The sequence below is a fragment of the Glycine soja genome, chromosome 9 (assembly GCF_004193775.1).
Source record: "Glycine soja cultivar W05 chromosome 9, ASM419377v2, whole genome shotgun sequence".
Classification (NCBI taxonomy): Eukaryota; Viridiplantae; Streptophyta; class Magnoliopsida; order Fabales; family Fabaceae; genus Glycine; species Glycine soja.
In genome coordinates, this window is record NC_041010.1 from 7,589,803 (window position 1) to 7,603,417 (window position 13,615).

General features: G+C 31.0%; 1 protein-coding gene across 3 annotated transcripts; it reads right to left on the reverse strand.

Annotated features, from left to right (window-relative positions):
- Positions 1-58: 58 nt before the first annotated feature.
- On the reverse strand, positions 59-11,354 carry LOC114366853 (respiratory burst oxidase homolog protein E-like). Of its 3 annotated transcripts, none has more exons than XM_028323867.1 (14): positions 10,428-11,351; positions 9,697-9,856; positions 8,574-8,622; positions 7,295-7,408; positions 6,382-6,804; positions 4,700-5,083; positions 4,192-4,287; positions 3,257-3,372; positions 2,995-3,168; positions 2,385-2,544; positions 2,100-2,303; positions 1,671-1,799; positions 1,480-1,554; positions 59-404 (listed from the first exon to the last, which is right to left on the reverse strand). In XM_028323867.1, exons 1-14 carry the CDS (start codon positions 11,014-11,016, stop codon positions 363-365), a joined length of 2,715 nt encoding a protein of 904 aa, XP_028179668.1. In that variant the 5' UTR covers positions 11,017-11,351; the 3' UTR covers positions 59-362. The 3 variants fall into 3 exon arrangements, 2 of the variants coding, with proteins under 2 accessions (XP_028179668.1, XP_028179667.1); XM_028323866.1 differs by having other exon boundaries at positions 1,476-1,554; positions 10,428-11,349; XR_003657059.1 differs by lacking the exons at positions 59-404; positions 1,480-1,554 and having other exon boundaries at positions 1,675-1,799; positions 2,100-2,308; positions 10,428-11,354.
- Positions 11,355-13,615: the final 2,261 nt, after the last annotated feature.

A 13,615-nucleotide genomic window follows, 5' to 3' on the forward strand; every position in this document is an offset into this window, starting at 1 on the left:
TCATGCATGTGTTTGCACTATTATGCATGATAATCCCTATATGAAATTCTGCAATGTCTAAAACTTGCGTAAATGGTGTTTGCCTGACATTGAAATGGATGTATACTTTCATCTGTTATTGGATTTTTTTTTTTTGCTGTACTGTATTTGTATATCAAATACTATAATTACATGTTACCTTGCTTCCTTCCTACCAAGGCCTCCACATTTCTTAATTTCCCTTTTGAATCGTCTAATTTGTAGTAAATACAAAAGAATAATAAGCAAAAGCTGTTTAGATTTCATTTCCCTATATCAAAAGTACTCCTTGTGAAACTCGAAGCGTGTAGTTGTCTTGTGGCTCAGCTCCAGTGATAGCTTCTTTAGCTCCTTTGCCAATACTGGCATCCCGCAATAGAACACCCCTGCAAGTTTTATGCATCATCATTTGCTAGTTAAAATTTACAAATATTGGGAAATAACAAAATAGGATTGAGCTTTATAAGTGTGCATCATAGTACTTGTCTACTGCTCATTCGTACCTATGCATGTGCTTTGTATGCAAAGAGGATGGCTTGTAATTGACAACCATTTCTGTTTTAAATCTTAATTGTTGATACTTATGTTCATTTAGGAATAATTAACTACTTGACTCTTTAGTCATATTGAAAGAGTGGTTAACTAAAACATTACTAATCATTGACTTAATTAACCATTGAATTGTTTTCGGTGGAAGGTTAATTTGTATTACATTACTTCTACTTTGATTTCTGTTATTGGGAATTATAACATGTAACATCATTAAAAAAAAAGTCATAAATTCGAAAGTAATTTTTAAGCATCAGGATCATTTTTATTAGTATAATTTTTATTTAATAAAAATTAAATTGTTAGTTTACACACTATAAATTTATATTATTAATATGATATATCAAATTTACTCATAGTGTTTTGGTATAAAATATAATATATATAATTTCTTTGATAGAAATATATATATATATATATATATATATATATATATATATATATATATACTTTATTATATCATAATGTTGATGCTGCATGTAACATATATATAGTTTATGTTTTGTTAGCTAGACAAAAATTATACCAATAAATTTTCTGCCTACATAAAATGATTGGATTTTTTTTTTCATTTAGAAGATATTCATTTCTTCATCGTGATCTATTGAACACAAATAGATCCATAGTTCCTTGTAAGTTGGGTTGTTTTGACCAGTGCATGCTTTACTCTGTATTATCCATAATTTCCACCGGCTACTACCGCCCATCTCTGTCTTCATTTTTGTCGATCATTTTTAATTCTAAACATATTTACAGTGTTGTGTGGCCAATTATATTTATAGAGGACTTATGGCCTGACTCTCAAGTGAAGCGTAGCATAGGCAAGTAGTTATTTGTTATCCCAATATTGCATGAAGAAAAATCCTTTTTGAGAGAAATGGTTCTGCCCTTTGTAGAAAGTAATTTACCTACTGTAGCAAACGGATGTTTAGCGGCAATCTTGGTGAAAACTTCTTTCCAATTAGGCCTAGCAAAGTGTGTCCTTACCTGCAATAGAAAAACAATAAATAAAAAATGGTCATGTTTAGGTGTGTAATTACTATGAACTTAAAACAGTAAAACTTGTTAATTATGTTCACAACTTCAGGTATTGAAGATCTTACTCGAGTTCCTGATAGGATGTCAACGCCATGTTTGGCATGGTTCAGTGCTTGGATCATGGTGATTAAGGTTGATCTCGCATCCCCCTCTTCATAAACGCTTGTAAGATAGTTATGAAGCTCAATTTGACCCTGGCTCATAGTAAAAACTAAAAATTAAACAGAGAACGAAAAGCTGCTTCGTGTATATATGAAAGGTATAGTATCGAGAAATTATTAGATAATCCAAAATTATCATAGTCCCAACTAGTCTCTACATAACACGTAGTTAAATATTATTAATTGTTTTGGTAAATTGAAAACTTTGAGTACATGCCACCTAGTTGTGACCATAGGCATATGGTGATCCCTGAGTATCCAATAATTTCTCGTATAATCTATCAGATAACTATTTATAAGTAGGGTTATATCTTTATAAACATCTTATATTACTTTGTGGTCCATTTCTGCAACTTCATCCATTACTCCTTTAAACCATTCAAAAGATCCAGGTTCCCTAGTGACCCAGTAGAAATAAGCATTTGTAGTCCTTCGTGATCTCTTATTTCCTCCTGGAGTTACATTTGAAGATGTAAAGCTATTGGAGCTCTCGTCTGATCTGGTTGTTTGACTTGTTTCTGTGTTTGACTCCTGCACCTGACCTTATGAAAATTGAAAACTTAAGATAAAAGTGGAATCAACTTTCTGAAAAGGGAAGCAGAGTTTGGATATTAGTACCACTAGTTCATCCATTGCTCTGGTGTTATTGAGAAGATCTCTGAGAATGCTGATGAAAGGAGTTGCTCCAATTCCTAATCCTATGAGGAGTAGTACATCAAAATTCTGGTAGTCTTGTGCTGGAGCTCCATAAGGGCCATCAACAAGTAGTCTCGGCTGTCTGTGAAACAAAATTCTACTTTGTATTATAATTTATGTATGATATCATAATTTGCATCTAGGTAAAATATATTTGAAATCTCTCAAAAAAGAAAAAAAAAACGTCAAAATTGACTTTAGTCTCTATATAAAAAACAGTTGAACTGTAATAGATTTTGTTATTGGCCCTTATACTTCATATTGGACTTGGCCAGGAACCAAATTCATCGCATTTTTTATATTAAAAATACAAGATCAAAACTACTGGTTTTTGTTTTTTTTTCCATAAAAATCAAAGATCAGTATCAAAAATTTACAACAACTCATGCATTCTGGTCAACCAATTGAGTTGGACCTTCTTTGTCAAAACTACTGCTTTTAAAGTGTAGTGAATAGAACCAATTTTGACCAAAACTTGAGCTACTTAAAACACATTTTACCCTTATGAAAAATATAACTGGCCTTTACATACCCTCTTTGATCCAGTTGCATCAGTTCACCAAACGTTGCCTGACAATTAACTGAAGGTAATTTGTCATCTTCTTTAGTGAGAAGATGCTTAAGTTCTTGGGTCCAGTCTCCCACTGTGCGAATGTGAACACTTAGGTACTCATCTCCTGGGGCAGAGGTAATGGAGAATGGGTGCCTAAAATATATTTCAAGAAGATATTTGATTTGAATTTAATCATGCCTACAACTTTGATAATAGACTTGAGAACTAGAACCACACTCACCATTCAAAGGGAGAGACTTTTGGGCATTGTAAAAATATGTATTGTCCACTTTTGTACTTAAATCCATTAGGCTTGGACATGAGTAAGCTGAACACATTTCCTGGTAGTCCTGACACCTGCTAGATCAAAGTTAGTAAATTTCTACGGAAAAATGCTTCTCTCATGTTACATTATTGTATCATCCATGGTATGTCTTTATTTTTTTATCAAAGCAGAAAGAAGTTAATTGGGAGAAGGAAAAGGGGAGAGATTTTCTTTCCATTATTTGAACGTTTAATCTTTGTTTGGAAGATTAATAAAAAAAAGGAAAAAATAAGAAGAAAAAACGGATGAAAAGATGGTGGAAAATATGAATTAGTTTGTTGCGAGGAGTTGAGCATAGACAGAAAAAAAAAATTATTTTTCTGTCCTTATTCTAAAACAGAGCATAAAAATAACAGAGCTTTTAATCTACTCAATTGATCTTTTTTTTTTTTTTACTGCACTCAATTGATGTTATAAGAGTTAAATAACAGAAGTTATTATCATTTGAAGCAAAATCAACATAACTCCCTCACTTTTTACTGAACAAGCATAGAAATATTTCCCTGCGTGAAGCATATATAGGTTTCTTTTTTTTTTTTCAATTCTATTTTTCTTCATGCCAGATATATAAAAAAAAAACACATTTTTTCCTTAAAATCTTTTGTTCCAAATTTTTTTTCCATAAATTCTTTTAAACCAAATACAAGTGAAGAGGATTCGCTTTCTCAAATTCAACCATGAAATGCAAAACAATCAATCATCTTGTTGGGAGAAAAGGCCAGTAGTAAATTTTCACCTGAGAAAGAAAAGGCTAGTCTTAAATTACTTTCTACTCACATGTAGTTTTTTCCCATGCTGCATTCATCCACGACTAAAAGGTATAGAATAAAATACGAACTTGTTTCAGTTACCTTCAGAATTTTTACTGTATAATGTGCTGATCTACGAGTGCGTAGAGTACGCTCCGCTATGTACAGCAACAGTGGAACAGAAATATACATCCATGTCTGAAATTAAAAGGAAATAACAAGATTAGTGTATCTACTTTAGACAACATTCACTTATACCATACGTTAGTGCATGTTTGGCTTTTGGTTAAAATTATGGCAAAATGCTTTCTAATACAATCTAACATATAAAAATAAAATAAAAATAAAAATAAGAGTCTTGATTCTTTTATAAAAATACTTTTGTCTCAAATATACCTTTTTACTTAGTTTTCAAACATGTTTATATAGGAACACTTCGAGGAGAAAAAAAAATATTTTTTTAAAACATTATTTTTTTTAATTTATGTACAAATTAACTTTAACTTATGAAATAAAAAATTATTTTTTTTAATTATTTTCTTGTCCAATAAGTTGTACTTTGGATAAGCTTACTCTAGCCCTTAATGTAGATAGCAGTTGAAATTCTTACTGTTTTCTGGTACCACCGATGGGTCAAATACAAGAACGTTCCATGGACGAGAAGCAGAACATAGACCAGACCAAAGAGGTGGTGAGAGTACCAAAACGCATTGAAGCCTGTCAATCTGTTAAAGGGTGAAGGAAGCCTGACTGCGTTTCTCCGGAAGTGGTGAGTGGCCAAAGTGAAAGAGATAGCCATCAAAACCACCATTGAGATTCCGGTTACGCCTTCGACTCCGGTCAGAAGGGATTTGTATGTGGGTCTTTTGTTATGGAAATCTGAAGATATGAGTGAAAATTTTTCTGGAGATGAGTTCACAAGGAGGGGGAAGTCACATGCAAGATGATTGCCTGCATGAACGGCGATTCCAACGGCTATGGCGAATGCAATGATCTGTAAAAGGGATAGGGACATAATCAAATTAATTCAAAAAGGAATTTATACCAGCTTGATTTAAATGTTTGTCCCTTTTGGAGAGCATGTAGACTAATATGTCAATAAGAACCCACGAACAGAGCATAGAACTAGCAAAAAATGAGTAAACCTAGTGTTGCGTTCTCTGAATAGATCTTAAAGTAATAAAATTACAGTTGTTTAAACTTATTTCTTGAAATAATTATTTATTTTAATAAAATAAATTATTTTTTTAATTATTTTTTTAATGTGTTTGTCTAAATTAATGTTGTTTAAAGTTTTTTATTTTAAAAAAACAAATTCTATCAGCTTATTAAATATGTGTTTTAAAAAAAACTTATTTTAATTTTAAATAAACTAACTCAGAAGAGTATGTTTGGTTTCAGTTTCAACAGAATCCCCTTAAACTCAATCCACTACTCATAGTTTTTCTGATTGTGTATTTGAATGTGCAAAATCTTAGTTCAACATCCTTTAAACATATATTTAAACACACACTAGGTAATTCCTTAAGAATTAAATATTCATCAATTTAGTCCTACATTAATATATTTTATTAACATTTAGGAACTAATTTAAGCTGTTTTGAAATACTTAAGAGACTATTTATTATGATTTCTAATATATTTTTTAAAAGAAAATAATTTCTAATACTTGAGAGATTATTTATATAATTTATTTATTTCAGGGACTAACTAAAAGAGAATAATACTTAAACAACGAACTTGATAGTTGACCCAGCAAAAAACTTAGTTAGAATGGTAATGGGATAATTGCTCTCTTCTTCCTCTATGTTGATCTAGTATTTATGAACCATTTATAGCATCATATTTTGTGTATCCCACCTAGGATGTCTTACACTCTTACTTGACAGTTGACACTAGAGAGACAAAAACAATTTCCCACTATTTAGTAATTAAATTTTATCCAAAATCTATTAAGTTGTGAAAATTATTTTCAAAAATAAGTATTTTAGAAATATAAAAAAACAGATAGATGAGACATTTTCATCTTTATCAACTTCTCTAACAAATCTACATTCTGCTCCGTATCTTGTATTATCCTTCCCTAAACAACCTTATTTAGTGATATTTTAAAACTTATAAACAATTTCTAAAAATAAAAATCAAACACACCCTAAATAGAAAGTTTGCACTTCCTATCAAAGTTTAATCCAGCATTTAGTCAAAAATCATACCATGATGTTTAGCGATTAATTATTTGTCAACTGTAAAGAACTTCGTTAGTATTTAAAATCCAAAGATTGCACCCTTTACCTTGTGGAAATTAATGTTGTCATCAAAAGGGACAAATTTCCTGGCTCCTGTGGAACGAAGCCATGTCAATGTGTTCCTACAAACTGGCAAGAGAATGAGAGCCATGTTGAGCTTCAGTGTCTCTGCAGCACCCTTAGCTATTGGTATGCAATAACTCATGACTTGGAAAGTTGATCTGTTTCTATACTGGTAAAATTTCCAGGCAAATAGGCAAGCAGTGGTAACCAACCATAGTAACAAAATCCAGCCCCTTCTCCAATACTCTAATGCAAGACATTGAAGTGTCCTGCACAATCTTTGTACCTCATTTTTGGGCCTCAAATCGGGCATATTTTGACTCCAGTTTACACTTGCGGTGCTGAGTTGTCTGCTGTAGTTCATGTACCTATCCTTTTCTAGTAACAACATTTCTAGCTGCCACAGCTGAATAAAGGACAAAAACTTAAGGGATCAAGAAGGGGCAACAGAAAATTTAAATACAATATAATCTCTTAAAATTGGATGACACGAATTATAATGTGTTTCAATTAGCTTCAAGGTGAGAAATAATCAATTAAACGTTCATAACCAAGATAATATAACAAGAATTTAATAATTATACACTAATAATATAAAATAATTTTATATTATTATTTAATCATAAATCATAATTGATATAAATTTTTAAGATAATTATTATAAAAATTAAGAAACTTGTCATCTATTTTATCAGCTTAATACATAACTAAAAGTATTTTACAGTCTTAATACATAACTTTTTCTCTCGTAGTTACTTCTATTACTTTTTCATGATAATTTTGTTTGATATAATTATTCTTGTGATGTTATCTAAGCACACTATCAGTTGATGATTTTTTTTAGAAGTAATTAATAAGTTTATTGTTTCATAATATTCTCGTCGTCCCATTCTTACCTCGATATAACCCAGATTTTCTGGATCTAATTCTTCCATTATTAACGCGGCGTATCCTTCAGCTTGTTCTTTTAGCTTCGATAGCTTGTTCGCGGAAGCACTGAGCATTATGAGCTGTAGAATAAGATTGAAAACAGAAACCATGATCAGAACGTAATAATCACAGCAATAAGAAAAAAAATATAACACAAATGTGCCCACGATCTTATTATTTAATAATATCTCTCTCTTCTTCTTTTTAGAAGAGTCTCTCCTTATTTTATTGATTCATGAATATAATAATGTACTTTTAATTGTTGTGGGCTACAATGTTAACTTCTACAGTTTTCATTAAATTAAAATTTTATCTTTTTCCTGAGTGATAAACCACCGGTTTCCTGAGTAGACTAACTTCTACTCTGATACGTAATTGTTGGCTGGCATAATAACATTTTATATACGGTAAGAATGCATATAAATTTTTTTTATTAAATAAATCATTTTTATTTATTTATGTAAACACATTAAAATTTTACATTATTGCGTAATCATTTGAGTTAAATTAATATTTTTTTGTTCATTCTTCTTACTTTCGCTTACCAATTATATAATTAAATTATGAAATCAGTTGGGTTTGACATAGATGTTATTTTCAAACTAGTAGATGTAATAAAATTTCTAGATATTGGACAAGTTTAGCTATACAACGTCACATCAAATTGTGTGTTCAAATCCACTTGAAGTTTAACCTGTCGTTCCTTAGTTAACATTATTCCTACCGTTTGTTTCTTTCTTAAATCTTTTGCTTAAAGCGTATAAAACTTTACCTTCCTAATTAAGGTCGTAAATATTGGAGGGTTAACGAAGAACAAAATAATAATAATAAGCTATTCTCACCTAATTAAACTCACCAAAAAAACAAGTTCTCACCTAATTAATCAGTTCAAGACAATTTCAGAAATTCTTATTTTCATTTCCTGTTTCTTTTTTGTAGTTTTTTTTTTTTAAATCTCCCTTTCCGCTTTCCTATATCATTTTAAAACTCTTTAGTGCCATGTAAGTATTTTTTTTATAAAATATTAGTAAATTTTATTTTTTATAAGCAGAATAATTTTATTAAGAAGCGGTACCTAAACTTAACATAAGATGTGCTAAGAGTTAGAAACGATTAAGAGATATAAGAAATTATTCTGAAATAATAGTATTTTTTATATAAATTGATGATGGTGACACTTCAATAAATGATAGTAGTAAAGAGTTTGGTGGATATACGCATGTTCTTTAAAATCTTAAATCTGACCTCTTGTACTTCTTCCCTAGTAATTCTTCCGTCTTCATTACTGTCTGCCCTGAAATAAATAGAATTTTTAATTTAACATTTAAACAATAATGTCAAAACATTTAAATTCCTAAACTTGCTGCCTTCATGTGTGGGAATAAGCAAATACGTAAAATGTTAGAATCATAATTATACAAAATTCTACAAATGGCAAATATAAATTCTATACACATGATGTTTCAAGATTGAGTGAAATGAAAGATAAAGTAGTACATAAAGATAAGATTTCATTTTGTTTGTCTAATTAACGATTGGAATTGGAGGATGGGGTGGGATTTGAGGATGATAGGAATTGAACCCTGCTTATTTTCAACATTATGTCCCCTAAATCTACTATTTGAGCTATCATATATGTGTTTAAATAAACGTCTAATGGTACTTGATATTACTTATTACATTCATAAACTGGTTTACTTGAATTTAAGATTTCTTTATGAATTTGATTATCTCCTTTTACCCAACTATATATAGGACAATCCTGCAGTTAAAGCTAAATGGCTTTCTTAAACTTCACTTTATACTAATTTACATAAAATTCTATGTATACTCGTGTGTTTCAGCAAATTAAACTTAGAAGGAAAATGACAAAACTCATGCGATCATGCTGTTGACTTTTTCTTTTTCTCTTTTATATATATAGTAAAAGAAAAATATGGGGAAACATCTTTTAAAAAAGATCACACGTAAATCTCTTACATAAAAAAAAACGTAAATCTCATTTACTAACTAAATATTTGAGCAAATATCCTTTTTACCTATATTCAGTTTTGTCATGAAAAAATTAGGTTAAAATTTATTTCTGTTCATATATTCATTTTTAAGTTATAACTCTGTTAAAAGTGATTTTATAACACTAACAAACTATGATAACCAAATTAAAAATAATCATACATACAAAAGCATAAATTAAAACTTTGTTATCTGTACGAATAAATGAAAAAAAAAATCACGTATAAAATACATTATCCAAACATTTAATAAGCCATGAATTCTTTCGTCCGGTGATGGAGAAAAAGACACTGTTTCTTAATGGCTCTAATGAAAATACATACCGATCGTAGAAGAAGGTGATGAAATTACTTACATGTCAAAGAAAATCTGAAGCCGAGCATCAAAACTCTGATCTGAAATTTGCAACCAGAACTCATGCAACTCTTCTCTGTTTATGCTGCTCACTCTCCTTTCCTTCCTTCGAACCAATGCGTCGAATATACACACTGCAAATTCCTTCGAATCCTCCATTCCTTATAATATCAATCAATTTACCAAATTTGTAATTATTTTAGTAAAATTGCATCTCTTAATCTACACACATGCAACTCACTCAAAATTTAAAATTATACCTTCGGTTTAGTATTTATATTATAAAATCACGCATGTTGCTATTGCACATACTAAATTAATGATGTTGATCATGTGATTTTAATTCTTATCCTTCTTTAGTATATGACAGCAAAGTTTGAATTTAACGTTGGTGCAAATTATTCAAACTTTAATTTCACTACTAATCCGATTCTAAAAATTCATTTACAATATGATCTTTTCATTCTAATTTCATCAAATTTTTGGCCTAATCAAAATTGAGCATCCAAATTATCTGGTGTGTGTTTGGTTACCGGTTACGTTCACCTAAATGTCGTGTTGAACGCTAAAGACATTCTCAATTTTCATGCTTTAGAAAGTGTAAACTTCCGTTGGCAGTGATGCAATAAAACTGATTTCCAAACACACTAAAATTAAGATATTCAAGAAAAAATTGAATCTATTTCTTAATTCACCTTAATTTTTTTATTTCTTATGATTATATTTCCTCACCTATGCATTCACCAAAGTCTTCACGAGCGAGTAAGCCATCCTTGGCCAACACGTTGAACCTTTCTTCCACCTTCCGACACAGCTCCTCCGTGGCCTCGCCGGACTTGCTGATGAATCTCAAACCTTTCAAAGCTCCCTGCGCGCTCGACCTCGTCCGCTCAAGCTTCACTCTCATTTTCCGCGCGTTTCGCGCCGTCACCAACGGATCCTCCACGCTGGCGGCGGCACTCTCCACCGACGCCGACGACATCGACCGCAGCCACGGAAACTTCCTCCGAATCCTCGACGTAATCGAAAGACTCCGCGCCACGCCTCCGCCGCTTCCGTCACCGCCGGCGGTGCTCGACGACGGCGAAGCGTTCGGAGCAGAAGACGGCGCCGGCGCCACGTTGCAGAGCACAACGGCGTCGTTTTCGAGCTCCAGCGTGATCTCAACAAGCTCCTTGTGATGATTACTCCTCAGGTCGTTGAGGAACACCGGCAGCATGGCGCCATACGCATGTCCTCCGGTCACCGGCGACGAGGCATCAAAATTTTCCGGCAAATCAAACTCGCCGGTGCTGCATCTCCGAAACGACGACGTTCTCATCGAAAGTTTCTGCAATGCGGTTTCTTATTTTCTCTGTTTCTTTCTATAATTCTTTGTAATGAATTTTTTTTCTTTCTCTCTCTGGAGAGAGAGAAAGAGAGAAGGTTTGAGTAGTGCAAGAGGGTCTTTGGTTCACACGTTTGGACGTGGAGGTGTTTTTTTTTGTTGTTGTTGTATTAAAGAGAAAGGAAAAGACAACGCAATGGGTTGGAAACAAGACAAACACCTCTCAACGAATTTGCGCACACGATTTCAACGCCAATGTAGTCTTGGCGCACCTACGAGAGTAGTAGTTGGGAAATGGGATCCTTCAATTTCTCTGTATTTTTTTTTTTTTACTCAAAAAACAAAACCAAATAGCATAAACACCCCACACACATTCTTTATATATTGCTTCTTCATCCAGTTGTACTTGTACTTCCAATTATAAGAGGCGTATCTTTGTGCTTTTTGTATTGCATTTCTTTTTGTCAACATCATATTAGTATAGAGTATCTTTTACTAATGACAAATTAGTAATTTTGGAAAGAAAACTTGACTTGTATTATTTAGATTTTAATTATTTTTTATAAAAAAAAATCGACCCAAATCTTCTTTAAAGAGATCAAAGTACTACTCATACTAACAAATTATGAATTATTAGTTTTTTGTATTGTATTTGTTTATTATACTAATATGTAATCTCAATATATAACTTGGCTTAAAATTTTAATCACAAATATAGAATGTAGTAGTATGTATGTCTTTGTCAATAGTTTCTCTAAAGCCTTTGGTACTAGCTAGCTCTGAATTTTGCTGGTATATTTCCTCTTTTCTTTTCGATTATTTTTATAATAGAAAAAGAAAAGGACATGAAGTACATTCACTTGATTTCTCATTTATTACCAAATTCAAACAAAAAAGGAGGAAGATACATTTGAGTCCCGAAATTGACCACTTTACTTTATAAAACAGGCAGCAAGAAAGTTAAAAGATTTGCTTTTGTTGTTATATTATTGATGCAAAAATATTACTAACTCTATCAATAGCTAATTTTTATTGGGAATCTGAGTGACGTAATATGAGGTGTTATTTATTTTTCAGCAATAGTTCAGATTTCAGATTTTAATTCTAAAGGGTTGATCATTAATAGTAGAGATCGCATGCATAGGAAGGAAGGGAATTGCTTAATAAAATTTAGTAAAAGGGGGTAGTTAAATTTTGGTTGCCATAATAGGGTGAGTTCATGAAAGATGGATAGGGAACAGGTCAAGGTGTAAGGTAAGTGAAGGCGACCTAGAATTGGATTAACCAAAGCCAAATTAACGTAAGCAATGGTTATGGAGAAGGGGATGTGCATGTGTCACAAATTAAAATATTCCCCTTTTGCAAACAACATTGACACTTTCCAGTGACAGGGGTTGAACTATATATAAGCTTTTCTTTAAAGTTGTTGAAGGCTATTACGTTTTAAATTATTTACATGTCTCTCTTATCACTAGTTAACATAAATCGGTTGTAACATACAAATTCTTCTATTATAAATGTTTGGATATCTATCAATTTCATGATGATTCGTTTGACTTTTTTCTCTCCTTGTTAGATAAATTTCCAAACGAGAGGGTGAACATGTCATTAACTCTATGTAGAATATACAATATTGTGGTCAATATATATAAGAAAATGTGTGAATTATTCAGTGAATTTACTATTCAAATAATCTAAGTTGGTAGTACAAGTTGTAGACATATCTACCAAATAATTATATTGTCGATCAGTTAAATTACAATTTAATTTAGATATTAAAAATATTATATTAAAGAAAGAGAATTTCATATTTAGAATTAGAATATGTGGTATTTCTTATATAGTAACAGGCTGTACATACTTACAATATTAATGATTACAATATTAAATTCGTAGTAAGTATATTTTGGGTTTTACTATCAAATTATTTTTTATTAAATTGTTATAGTAATATTAGTCACTTATTAATTTTTTTTTGTACACTAGATTACAATATTTTTAAGCACAGGCTAATTTCTTATTTTATTCCTACCTTTTTTTTACACTTTAATTTATTCTTTCTGAAAACGCAATTTATATCATTTTTAACTTTTGATATTTCCTTCAAAAAGAACTTTTGATATGTAATTTTCTTCTACCTTAGTTAACGATATATATTTTTCTTATACACCATTTTTAATTTTTTAAATTATCTTTAAGTGATATTTTAAATTATTTATAATTTAACAATACTCATATAATTAATTGATAGTAGTATAATTTAACATTATCTGTGAGAAAAGAAACAAGCAATTAGCTAGTAAGAGTAGGTAATCATCGTTGATGTTTAATTAATTAGTTAAATGTTAAATAATAAAATTCAATCTTGTTGTGTTGTTCGTGTCTCCCACTTCCCAAATCAATTTTTATCGATTAATTTAAACAGACTGATATCTGTCACACCTCAAGAATTCTAACCAATAGACAGCTTCGTTACCTTTTTTTTCTTCGATGCGATTATGATTATTGTTGCTTGTAAAATACTCAAAATGTTATGTGTTTTTGCTTACTTTATTCACAATATACTGTGAGATTGTAAAACACAAGATCGATG

Coding starts and splice junctions, on each gene's coding strand:
- LOC114366853 (XM_028323866.1), bottom strand. CDS start 11,016: ATGAGAACGTCGTCGTTTCGGAGATGCAGCACCGGCGAGTTTGATTTG. Junction 3,169..3,256: donor AAAGTCTCTCCCTTTGAATG/GTGAGTGTGGTT, acceptor AATATATTTTAG/GCACCCATTCTCCATTACCT. Junction 405..1,475: donor ACATCCGTTTGCTACAGTAG/GTAAATTACTTT, acceptor TAAAACTTGCAG/GGGTGTTCTATTGCGGGATG.